General features: G+C 41.8%; 1 protein-coding gene across 1 annotated transcript; it reads left to right on the forward strand.

Annotated features, from left to right (window-relative positions):
* The first annotated feature begins 128 nt into the window (after positions 1–128).
* Positions 129–19433, forward strand: si:rp71-68n21.9 (kelch-like protein 9). The gene is made up of 11 exons (XM_056289608.1): positions 129–284; positions 2020–2073; positions 2485–2621; positions 4032–4219; positions 4778–4910; positions 6297–6493; positions 9706–9781; positions 10040–10597; positions 10870–11049; positions 13057–13170; positions 18906–19433. Exons 2-11 carry the CDS (start codon positions 2069–2071, stop codon positions 19400–19402), a joined length of 2085 nt encoding a protein of 694 aa, XP_056145583.1. The 5' UTR covers positions 129–284; positions 2020–2068; the 3' UTR covers positions 19403–19433.
* Positions 19434–26034: the final 6601 nt, after the last annotated feature.

A 26034-nucleotide genomic window follows, 5' to 3' on the forward strand; every position in this document is an offset into this window, starting at 1 on the left:
GTCTCTTTCTTGTAGTTTGATGCAAACTTTGGAGCTGGGAGCTCTGAAATACAAAAAGAGGTCGAGAGAGAAAGGGAAGTGACACACCGACACAGGAAGTCACTGAGGTCTTGGTTAAGGCAGGGAAACTGTAGTGCTCAACCAGATGTTCCTCATCCTGCAGCCAGCCTGTTGCACTACAGGAGACGTTTGCCGCATCGGTTTGTCTGAGAGGTCTCCATCGGTCAGCTAAGCAGGCTGGAAGGAGGCCCTAGAACCAGCCTGTTGAGGAGGCTATCTTCCAGGTAGGCCACAGGCTATCACTATCTGCATTCAAAGGTAACTAACTATTCGTCATGAACTTATAGGTGTACACTTCACCTATAAAAAATTACTACACCAAGTAACTACATACGAGTCTGCTGAAGCAGGTAACTTGTAAATCGACTTTCACTGAGCCTCTTCACTTAACACTTACTAACAGGCCATGTTATTGTACACATCTTAACTAGAGTTTTTCCATTAAGTTTCATGTTAAATTTCCTCAAGTTTCGTTTTATAAAGTATTTGACATTTCGATCTATCGGGCTGTCCTAGGAAAACATTATAAACCAAACGCCAGAGCACTCGAAGTAAAAGTAATACTGTCAACTACATGACAAAGCAAGATGAGGCTAATGTCACAGAGGTGATAACTTAATAGGGGGCATCTTTGTGGATACTATGCATGAGGTAAAGCCAAAACAGCTTTAAAATATAACATATAACATGGCAACGTGCCCACTTTGCAGACTATAAGTGCATCAAATAGCAATGGCAAAAAACTACCCAAAGATGAAGATTACCGAATGCAAACAGAACATGACATCGACATCAGCATAGTTCTCGTGAATTCAATGTTAGCATCAGCAATCAAGAAACCTACAGAGGAGTCACAATGACACATACATCACAGAGCACTGACAAAGGCTGACTAAAATAACATTCTCACCTTTGGCTTTGGGTGCCCCGCTTGTAAATTCCTCATGCCATCCTCTTTTTTTCTCTAGTAAGACTCTCACGCCAAACGTTGACGTGATCCATATTGGATTTTTTTTTTTTTTACTACTTTATTAATCCCTGTGGGGCTATTTTTTCCTCTGCATTTAACCCATCCTAGCTGTGTAGCTAGGAGAAGTGGGCAGCCGCCATGCAGCACCTGGGGACCAACTCCAGTTCGTCTTGCCATGCCTCAGTCAGGGGCACAGAAAGGACTATTAACCCCTGAACATGCATGTCTTTTCGATGGTGGGGGAAACAGGAGCACCCGGAGAAACCCACTGCAAACACGGGGAGAGCATGCAAACTCCACACAGAGGACGACCTGGGATGACTCCCAAGGTTGGACAACCCCGGGGTTCGAACTCAGGACCTTCTTGCTGTGAAGCGAGCGCTAACCACTGGGCCACCGTGCTATACTCTGTGATTTGTACTCTGGGCTCCACTTGCTGTGGATTATGGCTGTGTAATCGGCAAACATGTGGACGATTTAGAGAGTGACTATTGCTTTTTTTTCCCCACAGAAAATATTGCATTCTACAAGATATAATAATAGAGCTTTTGCTTACAAGCAAAGTAACACTAAACTGATCAATTTTAAGAGTTTAATATGTTTTTGCTCTCCTACACACACAGAGAGAAGGCGACATAACGAGAGAGAGAGAGAGAGAGAGAGAGAGAGAGAGAGAGAGAGAGAGAGAGAGAGAGAGAGAGAGAGAGAGAGAGAGAGAGAGAGAGAGAGAGAGAGAGAGAGAGAGAGAGAGAGAGAGAGAGAGAGAGAGAGAGGAGAGGGAGAGGAAATGGTGTCAGTTGGAGCAGGATTGTTGAAATTAAGAGACAGTGCTGTTTGGGGACCCAAAATGTGTCAAAGGCATGTGTCAGTACCTCCACAAATGTGGAAAATAAAAACATATGGATATTTTCCTTTGGGTTAAAAACAATATATTCTGTGTGATGAGGTATAAAAAACTACTTTTTCTTCAACATATATTTTTGTCTCAGGAATTCTTCGTGGTGCAACAACAATCACCCTCCCCAGGAGGCCAATCAAATGGGGTAAGGAGGTTGGGGATTCACCTTTTCATTTTCTATACTTTAAGGTTTCAGCATTTTCTCATAAAGGTGATCTTCTTTTTGTACTGTGTATACTACAAGGTGAAATATTTTGTGCAATTATTTGATACTGCTTTCAAATGGACTGCTTTCAAATGGGTTTCAGGCTTTTGAACTTCTGTAGGTAGGTACCCATATAAATACACAGACATGATAAATCTTGAAAGCAGAATCTACTATTTTACAAATGTAAAACCCACAGAATTTGAAGATTTAAACCCTCACTTTCACTTCATGTCAAAACCCAGTTTTGCCTCCCCACCAGCGAATGGTACTTAAATTCAATAGGGATGCAAATTGACATGATCAAGACAACTATATTTACATCTTATTTTCCTCCTCTTTATGGGGTAGTGGCAATGACAGTGGGCCAGGCCGGCTACACCGCAGACTCTCTCGTCTGGGCAGCAGGTACCAGGCCAGGGACCGACCCAGACCTCAACCTCAGCCGGATAGACCAGCAGCTTCACCTAACAGACCGGCTCCTCAAGGTCTCTGCTCATATTCACTTTGCATGTTTGCACCACAAACCTTTAATTATTTTTTTTACAACCTAATTTCATTAGAAAAAAAATCACGAGAAAAGCTGAGACATTTGAATCTAAAATACTACATGCTTAAAAGAACAAATGGAAATTGATTGAATAGATAAATTATAGCTTGCACAAGACCTGAATGGATAAGAAAAAAATAGTCTAGATTATTCCAAAATAAAATGAGATGAAATAGAATATCTTCTTCTTTTGGCTGCTCCTGTTAGGGGTCGCCACAGCGGATCATCCATTTCCATCTCTTCCTGTCCTCTGCATCTTCCTCTGTCACGCCAACCATTTGCATGTCCTCCCTCACCACATCCATAAACCTCCTCTTTGGCCTGCCTCTTTTCCTCTTCCCTGGCAGCTCCATCTTCAGCATCCTTCTCCCAAATACCCAGCATCTCTCCTGCACACATGTCCAAACCATCTCAATCTCACCTCTCTTGCTTTGTCTCCAAACCGTCCAACCTGAACTGTCCTTCTAATATACTCATTCCTAATCCTGTCCTTCATCACTCCGAATGAAATTCTAAGCATCTTTAACTCTGCCACCTCAGACAACTTATATTACTGATAGCTGAAAGGGTATTATGGCATTTTTACCAAATAAAACACAAAAAGTTGCCAACTGTAACTTTAATGTGCTAGTGAAGTACATTAAGGAATTATTTAGTTACAAAATCTATGCCTATATGAAACCATACATGGTTATTTATTTCTGTTTATATTTTCGGACCACACACATCCATATACTTTGTACCTCTCACCAAGTGCCTAGATAAAGTTTGCAAACTATTATCTGCTTCCGTGTCCACTCCTTAATCAGAGTCCCACTGTGGATGGATATTCAGCTGTAGCACTTGGGTGCTCACACCCACTTTAACAAGTATATTTACAATACTATTAGTATTCATAAAAGATATCAGTTGAGATGAAATTTTTAAATTTCAAATATTTAAACCCATCTACTCGTCTGCCTCCACTCCTGAGATAAACTAAAACAAGATAATGAAGTTTAATAAAAAATCATTAAAAAACATAATAAAATAAAATACAACACAACACAGGAGCAGGCTGGTGATGTGACACTTGTGTATTGAATCCAACCTTTCAATCCAAAGGTCTGTGTTAAAGTCCTCATGTTGGCAAGCATTTATGTTGCTGACGTGCCCTTGAGCCAAAATCAAGTGACTCACTACCAATTCGAGAGGAACTGTTGCTGATCCTGGCCTCTTTGTGGGAAGGGCACAAGATAAACAGTTCAAAGGATAACTGAGATATAGCAACAACTCAACAATAACAACACAGCAATGCCACTGGATAAATAACTGTGAGATGTGATTACAATGACTATCCTCCACTTAGATCGCCAAGATGACAGACCCTCCGTACCAGTCCCAGCTCCAAATCCATCTCCAGCCGTAAAGCCTCCAGCTCTGGCACCCATAGAGGCACCCCCCACCCAACCAGACCGATTGCTGAAGCCAAGCCTTCCCCCCAGGCCCCTGTGCAAGGTGTTTAGCAGCAGTGAACATGGGGCAGCCATCTTGCAGGTACAGTAGACTACAGACACTCTCGAAAAGCCTTGGAAAAAAAATCTTTCGGTTTCACTTTATAAAATACTTTCCATCAGCTAACACACTGATGGATTGATTAGTTTATTGATTATTGCTTGACTGGTTGTATTTGTAGCTTTTTGTTTGATGGATTGATTTACTGATTATTAGATTGATTGATTGATTTACTCCATTATTTAATGTTTGATTGGGTTTATAAACTTTTTTGAGGAATGGAAATATTAGCAGAAAACCACTTGCCTACCAGAAGAGTGGTTGAAAGTGAGATAAAAAAAAACAACAACATAACACCCATAGGATATTGTGTGTGTGTGTGTGTGTGTGTGTGTGTGTGTGTGTGTGCGTGTGTGCGTGCGTGCGTGCGTGCGTGCGTGCGTGCGTGGTTTATTGAACATGCATTTAGGTTAAGGGAGTCAGATAAAAAAGTTGGATTCTTTCATCTGGCACAATCAGCCCACCCTATCTTAAAATCTTCATGTTGCTAGCCCTTGATGCTGAATCAGTAAATGTTTGATTGTTTTTTACTTTTTACAGGGCCTTCAGACTTTTCGAGGAGACAAGACCCTCTGTGATGTTATCTTGGTGCCAGGGGACAGCACAGACACCTTCCCTGTTCACAGAGTCATCATGGCCTCAGCCAGTGACTATTTCAAGGCCATGTTTACTGGTAGGTGTTAATGCAGTGAGTTCAAGAGGAAGATTGCAAAATTAGCTTGGCCTTTTACTCTAAACTCATAGTAAAAGAGGAAGAGAAACCTGGGATACCTTGAAGGTACTTGTTTATTATTTAATGTATTGGTCTTATGACAAAAATTCTTTGCAAAGTGGTGCTGAAAACAATTGCAGTGTGCCACTTTCACACTCAGATGAACCAGTAAAACAGTATGAGAAAAGAGGAAGCAATTCAGTCTCACCCTTCTGAGGTTCCGCATTAAATTTCTTTGGTAGGTTGCGAAGATGCAGAAAATGTTTGCATGTCCATCCACCATACAAACCACAGTACAACCCCCACAAAACTGTAAGCTTTCCAGCATCGGTAAGCCTACAATATAAAGGCATCGATATACCCCCTCATATAAAACATCAATGCTATGTTGTTTAATCAATCCAACCCAGATAGCATCCAGATGTGGGTCACTTCAGGCAATGATGCGGCACTGATGGCCTTCTTCTGGCCCTGACAAAATGGATGTGAGCCTGAAGCGGCCCACATGTATAATAGCAAATACTATGGTCCAAATATGCCAAATCAAATGTGGGCCTTTTTTGGCAAAGATGCGGTGCTCTCGGCAACATATAATCTGGATGTGACCCTGAAGTGGCCCGTGTGGTAAATGGTGAATATAGCCCAAATATCACAAAACAAATATGGGCCACCTTTGGCAAATATGTGGCACGTGTGGCATTGCTATGGCTTGATTCTTGCCCAGATCTGGCAAACAGGAGTAGACCGCCCAAGTGCCATCATTCCACATGGTATGTGGGCCGGTTAAAGTGTCGGGTGTGGGACAGGATCAGGCCACAGCAATTTTGCTATCTGAGAAAGTACGTGTGCATTAGTATTATTAGTTACAAAATATGGTTGTGTCATTGTGTTACAGAGGCAACAGTCAATCTTGACTCTTGCACTTGTAGCCCAATGCCAAATTTTGTATCCCTAAGAGATATATCTGTGTATTTTTTGTACCAATTTTACATTACTTATCTTACCAATAGAATTTTAACTATCAACACGGTTTAACAAGAAAGCAGGCAAATTTCAACTGGAAAAACGCTTTATTTTCCGACATGCTAATTTGCTTGACAAACTGCATTGATAATCCAAACAAAAACTATGAAAAAAGAGTCAATCGGACATCTGTTTTTCATTTTTTACTGTGAAATGAAACTGCAACACCAAGGTCCGCTTTTAAATGCAGACACCCGATTAAAGGGGGACATTTTATTTTAGGGATACAAAATTCAGCATCCCACACAGCGCTGAAAACTCCAAATCTCCAAAAATCCCACTACAAATCACTTCATTCACCTTTCCCTCTGCATTGTCATTCAGGAGGGATGAGAGAGCAGGAAATGAGAGAGATAAAGCTGCATGGGGTCTGTAAAGCAGGTCTGAAAACCATCATTGACTTCATCTACACGTCCAAAATCAGTCTGGGCCTGGCCAATCTGCAGGACACACTGGAGGCTGCCAACTTTCTGCAGGTCCTTCCTGTCCTTGGCTTCTGTAAACAGCTGCTAAGCAGTGAGGTGAGAGGTTATTTCGAATTGTCGCATTGATTAAGATACTGATGAGGTTGTTCACCCATTGGATCCGATTGTATTGTATGATTGAGTTCATGGAAAGAAATTGTACTTATTTGTTTAATGCATCGACTTAGCAATTCTACATTAGTTTGACTAAAGAAAAAGGGATCAATAAATGCAAAGTGACACAGTTTAGCATTATCAAACTGTATCAGTATCTGATCTTGCAGCAATTATTGCTAAGTCACTTTCCTATTTATATAACTGCTGATGATCACTTCCTGCCCAAAGAGCTCGACAGCTTGAAACATCTTGAAATTCGACTATTACTCAAACTTTAAGCTTTACAGCAGTGAGATTAGAATGTAATAAAACAATGCATTATATTCTGTTTATATACAGCTAAGTGGCACTAGAAAGGTTATGTTAGAATGTTCTGTATTTCTGCATAAGCTTGACCTTAAATGTGATCAGATCATCATCTAAGTCCTAAAACTAGATAAGGAGAACCCAATTAAACAAATAACACAACATTTTTTTTTTACTTTTTCATTTGTCTATTGAGCAAAATGTTCCGAGTACCTGAGTAAATATAATTTTTGGAGAAAGTATGTGAACCTCTAGGATTACCAATTTATTTAAAGGGGTAAATGGAGTTAGGTGTCTAAATCAATGGGATGGCAATCAGGTTTGAGTTTAACAAAGAACATAAAATCTATTGAAAGAACATAAACCTGGGTCTGCATTATCAAAGTCTGGTATTCACCACACAGGTTTGTGGAAGTTTAACATGCCTCGATCAAAGGAGATTTCTGAGGACCTCAGAATGTTGTTGATGTTCACCCGGCTGGAAAAAGTTTCAAAGCTATTTCTAAAGAGTTTGGACTCCACCAATCCACTGTCAGGAATATGGTGTGCAAATGAAAGAAATTCAGCACCATTGTTACTATCCCCAAGAGTGGTCGTACAACAAAAATCATTCCAAGAGCAAGGCGTATAGTATTCCAGGAGGTCACAAAAAACCCAAGGTAACAACTAAGGATCTACAGGCACTAGCGTGGGAAGCGAGGCTGGCAGGGCTTTAGCCCCCCCCCCCCTTTGTGGTGGCTGCAGGCTGTAGCATCTTACACTCAGCAGTAATTGTAAACTTTAAATATTGAAATGAAAATTTTAAAAACATTAATTGTGTGTAGAATGGGTTTAAACAGAGTTGTAGGTATGTGTGGACAAATATATTTTAATTACTTAAACTATTTGTTGACTCCTCCTCCTCCAAGAAACTATGTGACCCTCGCCCACACATTCAAGCAACAGCAAACAAAAAGAATATGAGATTTTTTTCTAAAGAAACGTTAATTTTTTCAAAAAACAAAAACGAATGTTATCAATTGTATTGTTACCGAGGATGGCAAGGATGAAAACAACAAGACTGCTGAAATCGAATCCGCTCCATCGGCTACCACAAATAAGGTTCAAGCTAGTAGCAGCAGCAGCAGCGCAACACAACCAGTCACTCCAACAGTGCAGCAGCAGGGGCTTTGGTAAACAACCACCCACTAGTGCTACCTCTGCCTGTGCTGGGACGACCAGGGCCACTGGAGTCGGTCGGTACAAGGAGCCCCTTCAACCAAATATAAAATTTCCTGGAAGAATATTCGGCACGGAGAATTTTGAAAGATCATTCCAATGAGAGGTCATTTGCATTCGTTAGAGCTGCTTCATGCTTTGTGTGTAGCTTATGGCAGCCAGCCTAGTGAGTGGCTGTGATGTGCTATACAGTAAAAAAAAAAAATTAAAAAAAAGATACAATGACATCTTTCATTTTACATTCAGTTGGCAGTCCTCCCCCTCCCCCCCACTTAAAGCATCTTCCCATGCACCTGTCTACAGGCCTCTCTCGCGAAGGTCAGTGTTCATGAGTCCACCATCAGGCAAACACTGAACAAGAATAGTATACATGGCAGGATAACAAGAGGGAAGCCACTATTCTCCAAGAACATTGCTGCCATTTAAAGTTTGCTAAAGACCTCGTGGATGAGCCAGAAGGCTAGAAGAAGAATGCTGTGTGGATGGATGAGTCCAAAATAGAGCTTTCTGGTTTAAATGAGAAGTTATATATTTGGCGAAAACCAAACACTGCTTTCAAACATAGGAACCTCATCCCAACCGTTAAGCACAGTGGTGGCAGTATCATGGTATGGGGCTACTTTGCTGCCTCTGGACTAGGATGGCTTGCCATCATTGATAGAACTATGAATACTGGATTGTACCACAAATTCTACAGGAGAATGTCAAGGTGTCAGTCCATGAACTGAAGCTCAACAGAAAGTGGGTCATGCAGCAAGACAATGCTAAACACACAAGTCAGTCTACCAGTGAGTGGTTAAAGCAGAAGAAATGTAATGTTTTTAATGGCCGAGTCAAAGTCCAGCCCTTAATCTAATAGAATTAGTGTTGAAGGACCCGAAGAGAGCATATCATGCAAGGAGGCCCACCAACATCAGAGTTGAAGCAATTTTGTAAGGAGGAATGAGCCAAAACTCCTCCAACAGAAAAACCAGTTACCGGAAACGTTTGGTTGACGTTATTGCTGCTCAAGAGGGTCACACCAGTTACTGGAGGCAAAGGATCACATACTTTTTCCAAAAAAAAAAGATGTTTAAGTTGGATAATTTTGCTCAAAAAATAAATGAAAGTGTATTTTTGTGTTATTTGTTTGGTTGGGTTCTCTTTATCTAGTTTTAGGACTTGAATGAAGATCTGTATGTAGGTCAAATTAATGCAGAAATACAGAGAATTCTAAAGGGTTCACAAACTTCCTATAGCACCACTGCATCTATAGTAGAACAGGGAAAACAATATGGGTGAGCCATATATATCTTGGTTATAAGTTAACAAGGGATAGGGAACAAGAGAGAAAATAGTAGCATGACAGAAATGTTTTTCAAGATTAAAAACCTGTCTTTTAAAATACTTAGTGTTTTTGATATTAGCCCGACACCCCTGCCTCGTATTTCATTCTTTCTTTCTGTTGTTATCCCCTCCTTGTGTTACTGCTTTTTCTTCTCTGGAACACTTTGACATTTGTTCTCAATGCAAATTCTGTTGCAAATGAAGAGCATTTTAACTGTTAATAATAGAGTGCAAAGCAGATGGCTACCTCTCGACTCATACTGACCAACTCTATCTGGTCTATTTTAATGTCTGCGATGCAGATTACTATTGACAACTGTGTAGAGGTGGAGCGTATTGCCACAGACCTGTTGTTGGAGGATGTGCAGGTGAATGTAGGTGAGTAATGTGAAAACGAATCTAATCCAATCAATTGATGTGGCTTGCAAAGTTTATAGGAGAGCTTAGCTTAAAGCTTCTGTGAAAAAGTTTCTTCAGTTTTTCCAGTTCAGGAACCAAACCAAGAATTTACTCTTTTACCCTCCAACTTGATAAAATATCAGATTAATTTTGTGAAAATACTGGACTGGAACTAGAATGATGAATACTCCAATGATTGTTGTGACTGTGTTTTTCCTCTCTGGATTACAAACCAAGTTGAGTTTGTGAGCCAGAACCTCTCAGAGTTAGTGCGGTGTGGCCGCTATCTGCAACTGTCAGAGACCAGCATAGCCAATGCCCTGGCTAGTGACTCCATCACAGGCTTCTCTGAAATGGAGCTGTACCACATTGTCCAAGCCTGGCTAGACCATGATGCCCCAAAACGCCTCTCCTCCATCTACGCTCTAATGCGGCATATCCGTTTCCCGCTGATGAGCCCAGTGGAGCTCATACAGATCTCTCAGGATGACCAGGAAGGAGGCAACCCTATGATGCGCTCCAAAACAGCCTGTGTCAACCTGCTGCTGGAGGCCAGTAATTACCAGATGATGCCCTTTCTTCAGCCGGCCCTCCAGAGCGAGCGCACACGAATACGCTCAAATGCCACACATCTGCTGGCACTGGGCGGGGTGATGAGGCAGCAGTTGGTGGTCAGCCGAGAACTGAGGCTTTACGATGAGGACATCGGCCACTGGAGGGCACTGAGACCCATGGATGTGCCACGATACCAGCATGGTGTTGCCCTGCTGGGAGGCTTTCTCTTCATTGTCGGAGGTCAGAGAACCTACTATATATATATTCCTAGTACAAAAAAAGGGGGAACAAACTAGCACGATTCGTATCTGGGGCTGTAGCAAAAACCTAAAAACCCCAGTGATAAAGTTACCACATTGTATACTTCCACCTGGGACTGCTTGGAACACGTATGAAATGAATATAGCCCCATCACATACATTTCAAACAGAATAAAAAATGTTTCATGCTCTTCACTCTTTCGTTATCATTGGACTGACATGACTGAGCTCACATCAACAATTGCTCCACAGGCCAGAGCACCTATGACACCAAGGGCAAGACAGCAGTGGACAGCGCCTACCGCTATGACCCTCGCTTTAACACATGGCTTCAGATAGCCTCACTCAATGAGAAGAGGACCTTCTTCCACCTTAGTGCCCTCAAGAGGAAGCTCTATGCAGTCGGGGGCAGGAATGCCTCAGGAGAGATCGGTGAGAAGACAATTACCTTTAAAGGGATAGAAAATGTAACATAAAAACATTCAAGGGGTTTAGCTGAGAGCCCGTAAGAAAAGTTTCAGGCCTGCTCAGCCATTTAGGAGAAAGTCGTGAATGTTTTTGTATGACTGTTATAATGCCACTAAGAGGTCCCATGCAGTCTTCTGTAGGAGCAATGTGTGTCGATACACGATGGTGTAAAGTAACTTGGAGGACAGCAAGTATGAATTAGACTGTGTCCCCTAGAACAGCAAAGTGGGGTAAAAAACAAAAAAACAGAAACGGTTAATGTTATGACTTGTGATCCCAATAGCTCAAGTCTTACCATCGGTGGCGCTGATATTACATCAGAACATTTACAAAAAACATTGCAGGGGATTTCTCTGAGTGATTAAAACACTTTTAATGGCAGCATTCATGAAACACTCAACGATGTTGTAACCCAGCCAAAAAAACAAAACAAAACTAACTTTCAGAGACAGATATCTCGGTTGTATGAGCTCTTTATTTTCAGTCACCTGCATGAATAATTCATTTATATCAAAATCTATCTACCTATGTGTTATCTTTTCCTTTTAAAAACAATCTGAGACAGTGTGGGCCTGGGAGAGAAATAATGAGAATGACAGCGAGGTTAAATTAATTGAAACTGTGAACCAGTCAAGAAGGTTTTTACTAGGGCATCTGGGTGGTGTGGCGGTATATTCCATTGCCTACCACCATGGGGACAGCCGGTTTGAATCCCCATGTTACCTCCAGCATGGTTGGGTGTCCCTACAGACACAATTGACACAATTGGCCATGTCTACGGGTGGGAAGCTGAATGTGGTTATGCGTCCTGGTCGCTGCACTAGTGCCTCCTCTGGTCGGTTGGGGCGCCTGTTCGGGGGCAAGGGGGAACTGGGGGGAATAGCATGATCCTCCCACGCGCAACGTCCCTCTGGCGAAACTCCTCACTGTCTGGTGAAAAGAAGCGGCTGGCGACTCCACATGTATCGGAAGAGGCATGTGGTAGTCTGCAGCCCTCTCTGGATCGGCAGAGGGGGTGGAGCAGCAACCGGGATGACTCGGGAAAGTGGGGTTATTGGCCGAATACAATTGGAGAGAAAAAGGGGAGGGGGGGATCCAAAAAAAAGAGAACGTTTTTACTCAACCATTGAATTGAGGATTTATTTAAAGATTTTTACGACAGGCATAGGCGCAAGTCCATGAATACTGGAATGGCATCCAACTCTTTACCTGTGCCCCTGTCCATAGGTTTAGTGGTTGTGTCAGGAAGGGCAGCCGATGTAAAATTTTGTCAAATCATTATGCGGATTGACAAGACCATATTGGACCAGTCAAGGCCTTGGTTAACAACCACTGCCATTGGTGCTGTACCCATATAGGGTACTGATGGAAACTGTCAAATCCGTTGTGGTGACCCCTGAGAAACAAGGAACAAGCCAAAAGAAGAAGAGGAAGATTTATTAAAAGATTCTAAGTATGTGGTTTATAATGGGGGACTGAAGACTCTTGTGTTGGTGTTACTGAATACTAACAGAGACTTTAGTGAACTTAGATGCAGCTTTGTCCAAAGTGCCTTTATCAATGGCCTTCTAAAAATCCATGTCATGTTTACATAATAATGGGTTTACATAATTCATTTTAAAGGGAAACTCAGATGGTTTAGATTGGCCTGACCAAACTGCAGTGAAAATGAGTGTTAAATACCAAGCTTTACAACTGTAATTCATTAGCAAAGCAAGTAATAAGGAGGTTTTGATCTTTCAGGATGTAATTTCTTGTATGGACACTGAATACATACGTACACTTTCACAGAAAAGACACATCACCCAGGTTTTGCCATGGTAAAGTAGTTCAAAGAGTTCATCTTGCTGTCTCTCTCTTCTTTTTTTTTAAAATTCGGCCAACAAGTAATTCATTCTTTGACTTGACAAAAGGTTAACCACTGTAAAAGTTTGTAAAAGTTTCACCCCACCCTTCTGTTTTAAATTTCAGACACAGTGGAGTGCTATGACCCGAAGAAGAATGAATGGACGTTTGTGACATGCATGGTAGCGCCCCACTATGGACATGCTGGAACAGTACACGGGGATCTCATGTATGTCTCAGGTACTGTGAAATACTCCAAATCCTATCCATCCATCCATCAATCTATTATCCAAACTGCTTATCCTGCTCTCAGGGTCGTGGGAATGCTGGAGCCTATCCCAGCAGTGATTGGGCGGCAAGTGGGGAGTACACCCTGGACAGGCCCCCAGGCCACCACAGATCCCAAATCCCCTGAGTGGCAATTGATAATAACCATCTTGTTAGGTTTAGTTGCATGCAAGAGAAACATTTACAGCTACAATCCTGAGGATTTACATAAAAACAAATGTCCTTTTTTATACTTTCCATGTATCACTGTTGTAATAACTAAGATGAAATCTAATCCACCAATACTCAAATCATGACCGCTTTTAAATAGCTGTTTAATTTAATGGTTACTGTTGGGTAGGACCTTCGCAGGGAAGGTGATACCATATCAAGTTTTACGTCTTCACCAAAGCCAAATGCAGAATACTAACAATAATAATAATAATAATAATAATAAAGAGACTAGACACCAAGACAAAAAAGATGCTGCCCATGGAGAAAATTCACCACCCAAAAGCAGATATCGACAGGTTGTACCTACCAAGAGCTTCAGGGGGACGAGGCCTAGTCCAACTCGAAATGACCTTCAAGACTACCACTTTCGGACTGGATGCATACCTGACAAAAACAGATGACCCATTCCTCCGAATACTAAAATATCAGATCTACTCCATCAATAAAGAAGCTGCACAATTCAAGAAAGAGCTTGATGTCCCAGAAACCCCACCAACAGAAAATGAGGCAACTACCATCTATGCCAAATGAGTGAAGCAGAAGGCAAAACACCATGGCCAGCGGCAACTGCAAAAAACTTGGGACGACAAAGCAATGCACGGGAAGTACCCAAAAAGAATGAAAGACGCAGACATGGACCAACAAAAGACACACCAGTGGCTGAGGAGCACCAGGCTGAAAGCAGAGACGGAGGTCCTGATAATCGCTGCACAAGACCAGAGCCTGGCTACCCGATCCTATCACCATAACATCATCAAAGATGGAACAGACCCAAAATGCAGAATCTGTGGAATGTGTGAAGAAACCATCAACCACATTGTCTCAGGCTGCTGGAACTGGCAAAGACCGAGTACATGTACAGGCACAACAAGGCAGCAGCATACCTGCACTGCAAGATTTGCAGGAGTTACAAGATCAAGACGACTGAGAAGTGGTACGAACATCAGCCAAAGACGGTCACTGAAAACAATGTCACCATCCTCTGGGATATGCCCATCCACACTGACGGAGAGATAAAAGCCAACAAGCCTGACATCGTTATCAAGGACAGGAAGCAAAAGAGATGCATGCTCATCGACATGGCAATACCATACGAAAAAAGCACCTCAGTGAAAGTCACAGAGAAGCTGACCAAGTACAAAGACCTGGAGATTGAAATCAACAGGATGTGGGGGAATGAAGACCGAAACAACACCAGTGGTCATCGGAGCTCTAGGACTCGTGAAGAACGGAATGGAAAAGTTCACCAACTGTATCCCAGGCAACATCAACATCTATGCAGTCCAGAACATCGCCCTACTCGGAACAGCCCACATATTACGACAAGTACTGTCAATCAAGTGACATCTGCCCTATAGTGCCTCAGGTCCATAGTTTGGACACAGCTCTACAGGATGTAAAACAGGAAACGTGAAAGAAATGATAACAATAATAATAATAATATATAATAATAATAATAACAACAATAATAATAATAATAATATATAATAATAATAAGGTAGGTAGCTACAAGTTTTAAGAAGAAGCAAAATTGTCATGGCTAACATGATACGGCTAGCCAAGCTAGTTGAAGACCATTGCCAGCAGATAGATAGTAAAACATCAGAAGGTTCAGTCTTTTTTATTTCTGTTGTTGTTTGGCGGTGAAGAGGGTGGTGGCCCAACAGCACTGGCAACGCTGTTAGTTGTCCAACACCAGTATAATTACCGGTGTTACTGTTGCTGCCAGTATCTTAAAACAAACATGACAATCTTCAGGATTGTAGCCTTAAAGAAGAAATGTTGGAAAATAATACAGGTAAGAAATCTTACCTCAAAAAAAATCATCAGACCAAACAAACATCAAAATGGCCAACAAGGTTTTAAGTAAAACCTCTCAGTTTTGTAATCGCAAACTATAGCGATAAAACCAATACTGGGGAAGTCTGCCCAGATAAACAAACTGTTCCCTGAGGTGACTTTTAGTCATTCATTTTGGTTGGGTTGTGCAATAAGCTGTTGCCTATTATTATTTCATATTATCATATTATTATTATTATCGCTTCTTTTTGGTGAGGGTTGAGGTGAGTCTCCCCCCCCTTCACCTCAAGGTGCTTTGGGTGTCAAGATAAAGCGCTATATAAATGTAATTAATTATCAATATTATTATTTATAAATTCAAAGATATAATGATTTCAAGCACTGGAATTTTTGTGAGCAACAATAACCAAAAAACATAATTCATTGCACCTGTTTAATTGTGAAAATAACATTTTATTATTGGGAGTAAACTGTCCTGGTAAATGAACCATTTGTCAGAACACAACAAAATACATGTGCATTTCTTCCAGTTAGTAAATACACAAATAGCCATATCTGTTGAGAGATTACCAAGGGGACAGTCTGCCAAGAAATCAGCTATCGACGTGAGACAGAAGCAGACATAGTGCTTTTGGCTGACCTGTTTTCAAACCACTTCCTGTTCTGCAGTAACAAGCATTACTAGACTCCCCTCAGGCTGATAAGAGGTAGTTTCCTAACACACTCAGCCGACGGCACGCTCATGTCTCTGAGAACAGAAATGGCCCCTGTGGGTACGAGAAGTCAGGAAACACAAAAGACCTGTGGTTGACCTGCATCGGCTAGCCGTTAAAAAAGGTGAAAACCTGCAGACCTGCAGTCCTCTGCTGAGGCGCTGTGTCGTCTTTAAGCAGCAGCGGGTCGACGGCTATATAATAATTTTAGTGTAAGAGTAATAAAAGTAAGCCGTCCTGGTAAATAGAACAGCTGCACCTGGAATGCAACCCATGCTTTGTTAAATATTGTTAAATATTGTTATTAAATATTGGCTTCATGTAAGCCACTGGGTTCACCATGCCCCTCGATTGTCCTATCACTGTCGCATTGTCAGCTAAATCATAACTGTTGTTGTAAGGTCAATTTAAGTCATAACAAATTCTAACTTATCAGTTTTATTTATATCTTAATTACATAGAATACAATTGGCATTTTATTGTCGCTCAAGGACTGAATGAATTATTTTCTACTTTATAAAATGTTTCTTAAAACATATGACCTTACAAACCTTAAGGTCAAGAAATGAATTAATTCAGTTAACAATTCAGCCTTCCTTTTGCATGTGTTTGAGGGGGTTTCATGGTGGCAAAAAAAAACAAAAAACACACAGAGAAGATGAATTCTATTCGTGGGCTCGTGGTGTGAGAAGGAAAGGGGGCGTAATGAAAACAGCCCTCTTTAGCCTCCAGCTCCAGAAAGCCTGTTTTTTGTTTTTGTGCCAAATTACTGTTTGCTCCTCTGGAGACAGTCGAGCATCCTGCAGCGGGGGAGTGTGCCTGACCATCGTGTACCTCAGACAGCACACTCGCCTTCAAAGCCTGTCTGACCTTTAAACAAAGCTCCGCTGCACTACAACTACATATTCTCTCACTGTCCTCTTTAAACAGGAGGACTGATTAAGGTTAAAGTCACATTGCAAAAAACTCATTTAGATTTTTGCAACAATATCAAACATATATGCAAACTGTTTGTCTTTGCATTCAATGTGACCAAGAATTCCTGCATATTTGTTAAAAAAAAAAGAAATGCAAAAGAAAACGGAATATATACTGAAAAAAGACATACTATAATCCAAGAACTCAATATCTGTTTAAATTTTTGCTATATTGTTGACATGTGAATGGGTCAGACTTCTATTGACCTAATCCCTGCTATTTGCACATCGTATAGAAGAGAACTGTAATACCCAACATTCTCTTAGCTTCCCTTAGCTACTTATCGTTCCTTATCCGATGTGAGGGTCTAAGGACAGGATGTTGTGTTGCTGTAAAGCCCCTTGAGGCAAATTTGTAATTTGTGATATTGGGCTATGCAAATAAAATTGATTTGACTTGACTTATACTTATTTGTACTACTTTTACAATATTGTATTACATCCTTTGTCTTTCTTGTGATTCATTCGACAAGTAAAACTCTTTATACGGCGCAAACTTCTTATTTGGCTACCATAAAAAAAGAAAGTTCTAATCCTGTTTGTTTCATTTCAATAAGCATCACAATGCAACACAATGGCCCCGTGCCCCAAGGAGGGGTCCCCCTGTTTTAAATGATATACATGCCATCATACCTGTAATTTATATATATATATATATATATATATATATATATGTGTGTGTGTGTGTGTGTGTGTGTGTGTGTGTGTGTGTGTATGTATCTATGTATGTATGTATGTGTATATATATATATATATATATATATATATATATATATATATCCATTCCATTATCCGAACCGCTTATCCTGCTCTCAGGGTCACGGGGATCCTGGAGCCTATCCCAGCAGTCATTTGGCGGCAAGCGGAGAGACACCCTGGACAGAACGCCAGGCCATCACAGGGCTTTTCTCACAAAATAAAATGCATAAAATGCATCAGTGTCTTGTGCTGTACTGTATGTAATTTTTATCACGGATTGCCGGCATGTTTGTGTGGTTGCAGGGCAATGCTGACTTGCTGAACTCAAGCCAACTATCACATAACACACACACACACACACACACACTCAAACAAACAAAAAATAAATACACATAAGGTGAGCTGGGGTAGGCGTGAGTAAATCTCCCCCGCTGAAGGTGTTTTGTTTCATGGCCACATTGAGGAAGAGCGCTGACACAGGGCTTCTCCGCCTGAGACCCACGGCTCAATTTCTCTATTTTCATATCGCTTCACCCTCTTGACCATTTATCAGTCCCAAAGAAGACAAAGACCCCCCCTCCCAAAAAAAACAGACAAATAGCCTGAGTTATTTCCTAGATGCCAGAAATACAAGGACATAGCAGTCCCAGCCAGGGAACAAGCAGGTCGGAGACTCATGATCTATTTAGACTGTGCTGTAGAGATGGATATTTCAGTCAAGAGTCACACTTCTCTCATGGAAAATCCACTTTCCTTACACCTCAGAAACAGTTCCCATGAACGCTTCTTCTTTTACAGTCGTGTGTGTGTGTGTGTGTATAACTAGGCAAGATAATTCCCCCCTACCAGCCCCAGGGGGTCTACACCAGACAACTTGTTTCAGTCACATGCAACTGGGTCTTGTCCTGTGCAGACACGTCTTCTACTGCTCACCACTGAGAAGCTTTACTGGAGCAATAAGATGCTTAGTGCCTTGCCCAAGCAGAAATCAGCAGTGGTTATTGATGGATGACAAAGTGTTTCTTGTTCACTTTCCCTTCTTCAATCCACATATGTGTAGAAATCTTGAAAAAATATCCTGTATACATGCACTTATATGCCTCTCACCAAAACCAAGACCTCTACACACAAATTCCCTTTGTCTCGGTTAATACTTTTCCTTTTTTTTTTCACTCATTCTCAGTGTATTGCATTGCCTTTTCATGAACACATGGATAGATGGAATGCATTTAACAGTGACACTTGATCTCTCCTTGTCTCATTAACGGTCCCCATTGTCACACAGGTGGCATCACCAGGGACACTTTCCAAAAGGGGCTATGGTGTTACAATCCGGAGGCCAATGAGTGGAGCCAGCGGGCAGACATGACCGAGCTCCGTGGCCTACATTGCATGTGCACCGTTGAAGACCGCCTCTATGTCATAGGCGGGAACCACTTCCGGGGCAGCACCGACTATGATGATGTCCTCGCCTGTGAGTACTACAACCCCAGGACGGATCAGTGGACTGTGGTGGCGCCCATGCCACGGGGTCAGAGCGATGTCGGGGTGACGGTGTTTAATAAGAAGATTTATGTGGTGGGAGGCTACTCCTGGAATAGCAAGTGTATGGTGGACATTGTGCAGCGGTATGATCCTGAACAGGACGTGTGGGACAGGGTTTTCAATGTTCTGGAGCCCCTGGGGGGGATCCGCGCCTGTACAATGACCGTGCACTTGCCCGAGGGGTCAGTGGACGACGCTCAGCTACAGGAATGTCTGTTGCCTGGGGCAAAAAACTAAGAGGGAAGGGGTCAGCAAGTTTTGCAAAGAGCCTAATTTTGTAACAAGTAGAAAAGCGGAGCGGGGGGGGGGGTGAAAATGGTTGCTGTACTGTGCTATTACTTGTTCTGATGTAATTTGCAAACAAAATTCATTAAATATATTGCTTAAAAAAAAAGAAAAAGGGAACAGTTTTATTCCTGACCCCTAAACAATGGAATTTGGTGTTTACATGGTGAGATAATAAGATGTGTTAATAATTATAATTTTTCAATGATTAGAATAATGAAAATATTAAGAAACTGCTTTATTTACATAACAATTTTTAAAACCACCACACAGTATAGCCAAGGAGTTAATTTCGCACAAAGGCATTACTTGACATTTCTTCTGTTTTGATATTAAAGCTCAAGTTAAAATGTGTGATAACATGATTTTCTGGCAAAAAGGTGGGATTCTATCATTGGGACACATATACTTATATATATATATATATATATACACTACCGTTCAAAAGTTTGGGATCACATTGAAATGTCCATATTTTTGAAGGAAAAGCACTGTACTTTTCAATGAAGATAACTTTAAACTAGTCTTAACTTTAAAGAAATACACTCTATACATTGCTAATGTGGTAAATGACTATTCTAGCTGCAAATGTCTGGTTTTTGGTGCAATATCTACATAGGTGTATAGAGGCCCATTTCAAGCAACTATCACTCCAGTGTTCTAATGGTACAATGTGTTTGCTCATTGGCTCAGAAGGCTAATTGATGATTAGAAAACCCTTGTGCAATCATGTTCACACATCTGAAAACAGTTTAGCTCGTTACAGAAGCTACAAAACTGACCTTCCTTTGAGCAGATTGAGTTTCTGGAGCATCACATTTGTGGGGTCAATTAAACGCTCAAAATGGCCAGAAAAAGAGAACTTTCATCTGAAACTCGACAGTCTATTCTTGTTCTTAGAAATGAAGGCTATTCCATGCGAGAAATTGCTAAGAAATTGAAGATTTCCTACACCGGTGTGTACTACTCCCTTCAGAGGACAGCACAAACAGGCTCTAACCAGAGTAGAAAAAGAAGTGGGAGGCCGCGTTGCACAACTGAGCAAGAAGATAAGTACATTAGAGTCTCTAGTTTGAGAAACAGACGCCTCACAGGTCCCCAACTGGCATCTTCATTAAATAGTACCCGCAAAACACCAGTGTCAACATCTACAGTGAAGAGGCGGCTGCGGGATTCTGGGCTTCAGGGCAGAGTGGCAAAGAAAAAGCCATATCTGAGACTGACCAATAAAAGAAAAAGATTAAGATGGGCAAAAGAACACAGACATTGGACAGAGGAAGACTGGAAAAAAGTGTTGTGGACGGCTGAATCCAAGTTTGAGGTGTTTGGATCACAAAGAAGAACGTTTGTGAGACGCAGAACAAATGAAAAGATGCTGGAAGAATGCCTGACGCCATCTGTTAAGCATGGTGGAGGTAATGTGATGGTCTGGGGTTGCTTTGGTGCTGGTAAGGTGGGAGATTTGTACAGGGTAAAAGGGATTCTGAATAAGGAAGGCTATCACTCCATTTTGCAACGCCATGCCATACCCAGTGGACAGCGCTTGATTGGAGCCAATTTCATCCTACAACAGGACAATGACCCTAAACACACCTCCAAATTGTGCAAGAACTATTTAGAGCAGAAGCAGGCAGCTGGTATTCTATCGGTAATGGAGTGGCCAGCGCAGTCACCAGATCTGAACCCCATTGAGCTGTTGTGGGAGCAGCTTGACCGTATGGTACGCAAGAAGTGCCCATCCAACCAATCCAACTTGTGGGAGCTGCTTCTGGAAGCGTGGGGTGCAATTTCTCCAGATTACCTCAACAAATTAACAGCTAGAATGCCAAAGGTCTGCAATGCTGTAATTGCTGCAAATGGAGGATTCTTTGACGAAAGCAAAGTTTGATGTAAAAAAAATCTTATTTCAAATACAAATCATTATTTCTAACCTTGTCAATGTCTTGACTCTATTTTCTATTCATTTCACAACATATGGTGGTGAATAAGTGTGACTTTTCATGGAAAACACAAAATTGTTTGGGTGATCCCAAACTTTTGAACGGTAGTGTATATATATACATTTTAATCTTTTTTATTTTCGAAATAAGTTGTGTTTTTCTTTAAATGTAAAAAAGCGACTTGTTGCTGCCACCTTTTTACCTGTGTTGGATTATGGAGATCTTTTGTATCTGAATGCTTCTGCTCAAAGTCTCCACACGTTAGACACTGCCTACCATTCTTCTTTGAGATTTATTACCAATTGCAAATCATTGACACATCACGGTGAGTTGTATGCTCGGGTGGGATGGCCTGCTCTGGCCACCTGAAGGCTCAGTCATTGGTATAATTTTATATATAAGGCAATCTTCGGTCTACTGCCTTCCTACATCTGTGACTTAACTGCACTGAGAAGTGCTGGATGGCCCTTACTCCTTTCGTTGTCTTGACTATGTGTTGCTTTCTGTTCCATATGCCCGCACTGAATTGGGTAAAAAGGCTTTTGTTCATTCTGCACCTTTAACCTGGAATATGTTGCAGAATGACTGGGAATTTACAGAGTTAATCCCACTGAGCCGTTTTAAATCCAAATTGAGAGTACTTGAAGCTGATTTCACAACATGCACTTGTTTTTTATAATCTGCTTGTAATTTACTTTTTTCTAATTTTTTTGTCTTTTGTTTGTGTTTTCAAATGTGTAATTTTGCAACTGTGTGATTTTGTAACTGTGCTGCCTATCTTGGCCAGGTCTCCCTTGAAAAAGAGGTTTGTAATCTCAACGGGATCCTCCTGGTTAAATAAAATAAATAAATATACACACGTATCATTTACACATTTTATAGCACAGTCTATGTTTGTTCAACAACAAAGAAACCCACAGAAAAAAGTGATTTACAAAAACATAAATCAAGTCATGTTTATTTATACAGGCAGTCCCTGGATTTCGAACGAGTTCCATTTTTGAGTCTGTTCGTAAAACGAATTTGTATGTCAAGTCAAGTCAATTTTATTTGTATAGCCCAATATCACAAATTACAAATTTGCCTCAGTGGGGTTAACAGCAACACAACATCCTGTCCTTAGACCCTCTAATCAGATAAGGAACAACTCCCTAAAAAAAAAACAACCTTTAACAGGGAGAAAAAATAGGAAGAAACCTCAGGGAGAGCAACAGTTGTCCCAAGATGGACAACGTGCAATGAGTGTTGTGTTTACACAATTTACACAATACAACATTGAAAGAGGATAAAAACAATTATGACGAACTTATAAAACGTATGAAGAATATGATGCGCAGGATGCCAAGCAGTGCCCAGGCGCCACCAGAAGAGTCCAGGACCCAAGCCACGTGACCAGCATCATCATGTAAAAAAAATTATACGGATTTATAAGATATATAAAAAGAAAATGTGATGAGGGGAATGGCAGCCGGCATATGTAAGTTGGAACAGTTGCATACAGCTCACATCTAGCGTCAATTAGTCAAATGTCTTAGTATATATTTTACCTAAAACAATATAATAATGCAGTAATAATAATAAATGTAACTACAGCACAGTATTTATAATTGAGAGAGAGGTGTGTATAGGTATAAAAAACATTAAAGAAACATTTTTACATTTCAAACTCCCCACCTGCCACTGCCCCTGGAGTGGGTCGCGACCGGCGGAGGCCGGCCGTTTGACACCAGAAACGAGAGCCCGCTCGAGGCTCGCCTCCCCACCTCACAAGGTAAGTGGGGGGGGGGGATTTGTACGAGCGTTTCACCTCTCTCCAGATGCTTTATTATTTCCACTTTCATTTCAGTCGTGATCGTTTTCCTTTTCTTCGAGGCATCACCATCACTTGCATCAGATTTATGCTTTGAAGCCATGATTACGAGGGTAAAAGTCAAAACACAACGCACACAACGTTTATGCGATCTGACCTAAAATGCCGCAACGACGGTGTGACGTTGTTCTCCCTCAGGCCGACGAACCGCCTGAAACGCGCAGTGAGCGTCGCGCAAACTAGTCCGTCCATTGGGTATTCGTCACCCGGGGACTACCTGTAGCCTATAGCCCTCAACCACAGTTACAGTCTCGGGGAGCTTTGTATTCCCAATTCAGGAATCAGGACCACTTTGTCATTTCATTTCATGTATTTGCGTACATGAAATGAAACGCAACATTGTTTACCCCAGCCCACAATGGTGCAACACAAAGACAAAAATACAATCCAAAAACTACAAGAACACACATATCCAAACTAACACATATATCCAACCTAAACAAAACAAAAAAACAAAAAAAACAGTTCCAACAGTCACCCTGGCCCAGGATGACTGTTGGAACTGCCGGTCTGCATGGGCTAGCAGTCAGTTAGCCTGCCCCACTTCCGTGTTCTGTTAGACCACCCTCAGTGTTTCCTCTTTGGGCGCATCTCTGGGCAGGGCCGTGGTCCTTGGGCCCACCAGACGCAGCAGACCAGGCTCCCTCAGCCAATCCAATGCCAGCTCTTCCAGCCAGACACCCTTGACACACCTCACCACACAACGACACCAAAAACACAGTCAACGCCAGGTGATGCCGCCGCCAGACTACCCTAGGCGTTATCAGAAATGCCGGTCCACATGGGCTAGCAGTTAGGTTAGCCTGCACCGCTTCCGCGTCCTGTCAAACCACCTTCAGTGTTAACTCCTCGGGCGCAGCTCCAGGCAGGGCCATGGTCCCTTGGGCCACAGGACGCAACAGACCAAGCTCTCCCAGCTGATCCAGCGTCAGCTCTGCCAGCCATCAAATGAAGACATTACATTACAGTCATTTTACCGACACTTCTATCCAAAGCGACTTACAATACGTGCATTTAACGTAGTGCATTTAACTACAAGTCATCAGAGGTCATAAGTGCATCTTCTCTCTAAACAAGCATCTAAGAGCAAAACCAGTGCTAAAGTAAAAGCGCAAGAAAGAGATTTTTTTTAATGAGTGAATACAGTAAGTGCTAAGAGCAAGTAACAGGGTAGTAGTTCTTGAACAGGTGAGTTTTCAACCTGCGCCAAAAGATGGGCAGCAACTCCGCTGTCCTGACATCAGTGGGGAGTTCATTCCGCCACTGTGTGGCCAGGACAGAAAAGAGCCGTGACTGGGTTGATCGGCAGCAGGGGTCCCTGAGCGACGGGGCAACCAGGCGTCCTGAGGCAGCAGAGCGAAGTGGTCGGGTGGGGGTGTAGGGCTTGACCATGACCTTGAGATAGGAAGGAGCTGTTCCTTTCACTGCCCTGTAGGCTAGCACCAGAGTCTTAAACTGGATGCGAGCAGCTAATGGGAGCCAGTGTAGGGACATGAGAAGGGGAGTTGTGTGGGAGAACTTAGGGCAGTTGAACACTAGACGAGCTGCAGCTTTCTGAACAAGCTCTAGAGGTATGATGGCCGCCGCCAGGGTGCCAGCAAGGAGGGAGTTGCCGTAGTCCAGCCGGGAGACGACCAGAGCCTGGATGAGCACCTGTGCCGTCTCGTCGGTGAGGAATGGGCGAATCCTCCTGACACAGACGTGGACAAAGACACTGCATGGACAATATTGGGTGAGGCCGCCGCAAACAAGAATTTGCGCCGCCATCTTCCCACACCGGTACTGGGTGAGGCCGGAAGCAGAATTCAACCACTGTTACTACTACTACTACTACTACTACTACTACTACTACTACTAAAATTGCCTAATACCACAATCTGGAGAGTCTGTCAAAGAATTATATCATTTTCATCAAACAGAAACTCAATTTTACAATATTTCTCCAAAGATGAACCTGAAAAATTTAGAACAAAATTCAACAAAGTTTCCAATTGCAACAAAAGTAAATGAAGTGCACTTTAAAATTCTCAATGGAATATATCCTTCTATAGAATTTTTAAGACATCGATTTGGTTTAGACTGTAACAACTGCTAATTTTGCAATGAACACATTGAAACAAGAGAACATGTGTTTTATGAATGTCCGTTTGCTGGTGCCTTTTGGGAACCTCTTCATTACTGGTTGTTTCCTAAATATGACAATTTCTCTGATCTAAAAAAAGAGAATGTGCTTTTTGGTATGCTTCTGAAAGAAGGAACACATGATTTGGCAAGTAACACAATTATTATTCTTGGAAAGTTCTTTTTATATAAGAACAGATTCCTGAAAACGCAGCCAAAACTTCTGCATATTTCATAGGTAACTGTCATTATTTCTCATCACTGAGGTTAATGGAGAAGAAGAATGCTATGGAACTCTCTGACTTGATAGAACTTGAACTTGCAGAGAACCCCTAGGATCCCCCCCCCTTTCATTTATGCATTGAATTTCAATTTTCTTAATTTTCTTTTTTACCTCCCCTCTCTTTCTTTTGTTTTATGTGTTGTATGTAGAATTTAAATGTTTCAATAAAAAACTACTTCTACTACTACTACTGATGGGCGAAAGGGAAGGAGAGGGGGAAGGCATGTCCAGAGGCAGTGTGGTGGAGTGTGGTGGTGAGAGTCAAAACTTTGAATGTTGGCACTATGACTGGTAAAGGGAGAGAGAGCTAGCGTTTGTAATGGAGAGAAGGAAGGTATGTATACTGTGTGTGCAAGAGACCAGAATTCCC

Source organism: Lampris incognitus, chromosome 11, assembly GCF_029633865.1.
Source record: "Lampris incognitus isolate fLamInc1 chromosome 11, fLamInc1.hap2, whole genome shotgun sequence".
Taxonomy (NCBI): domain Eukaryota; kingdom Metazoa; phylum Chordata; class Actinopteri; order Lampriformes; family Lampridae; genus Lampris; species Lampris incognitus.

Coding starts and splice junctions, on each gene's coding strand:
- si:rp71-68n21.9 (XM_056289608.1), top strand. Junction 4,220..4,777: donor ATGGGGCAGCCATCTTGCAG/GTACAGTAGACT, acceptor TACTTTTTACAG/GGCCTTCAGACTTTTCGAGG. Junction 4,911..6,296: donor TTTCAAGGCCATGTTTACTG/GTAGGTGTTAAT, acceptor ATTGTCATTCAG/GAGGGATGAGAGAGCAGGAA.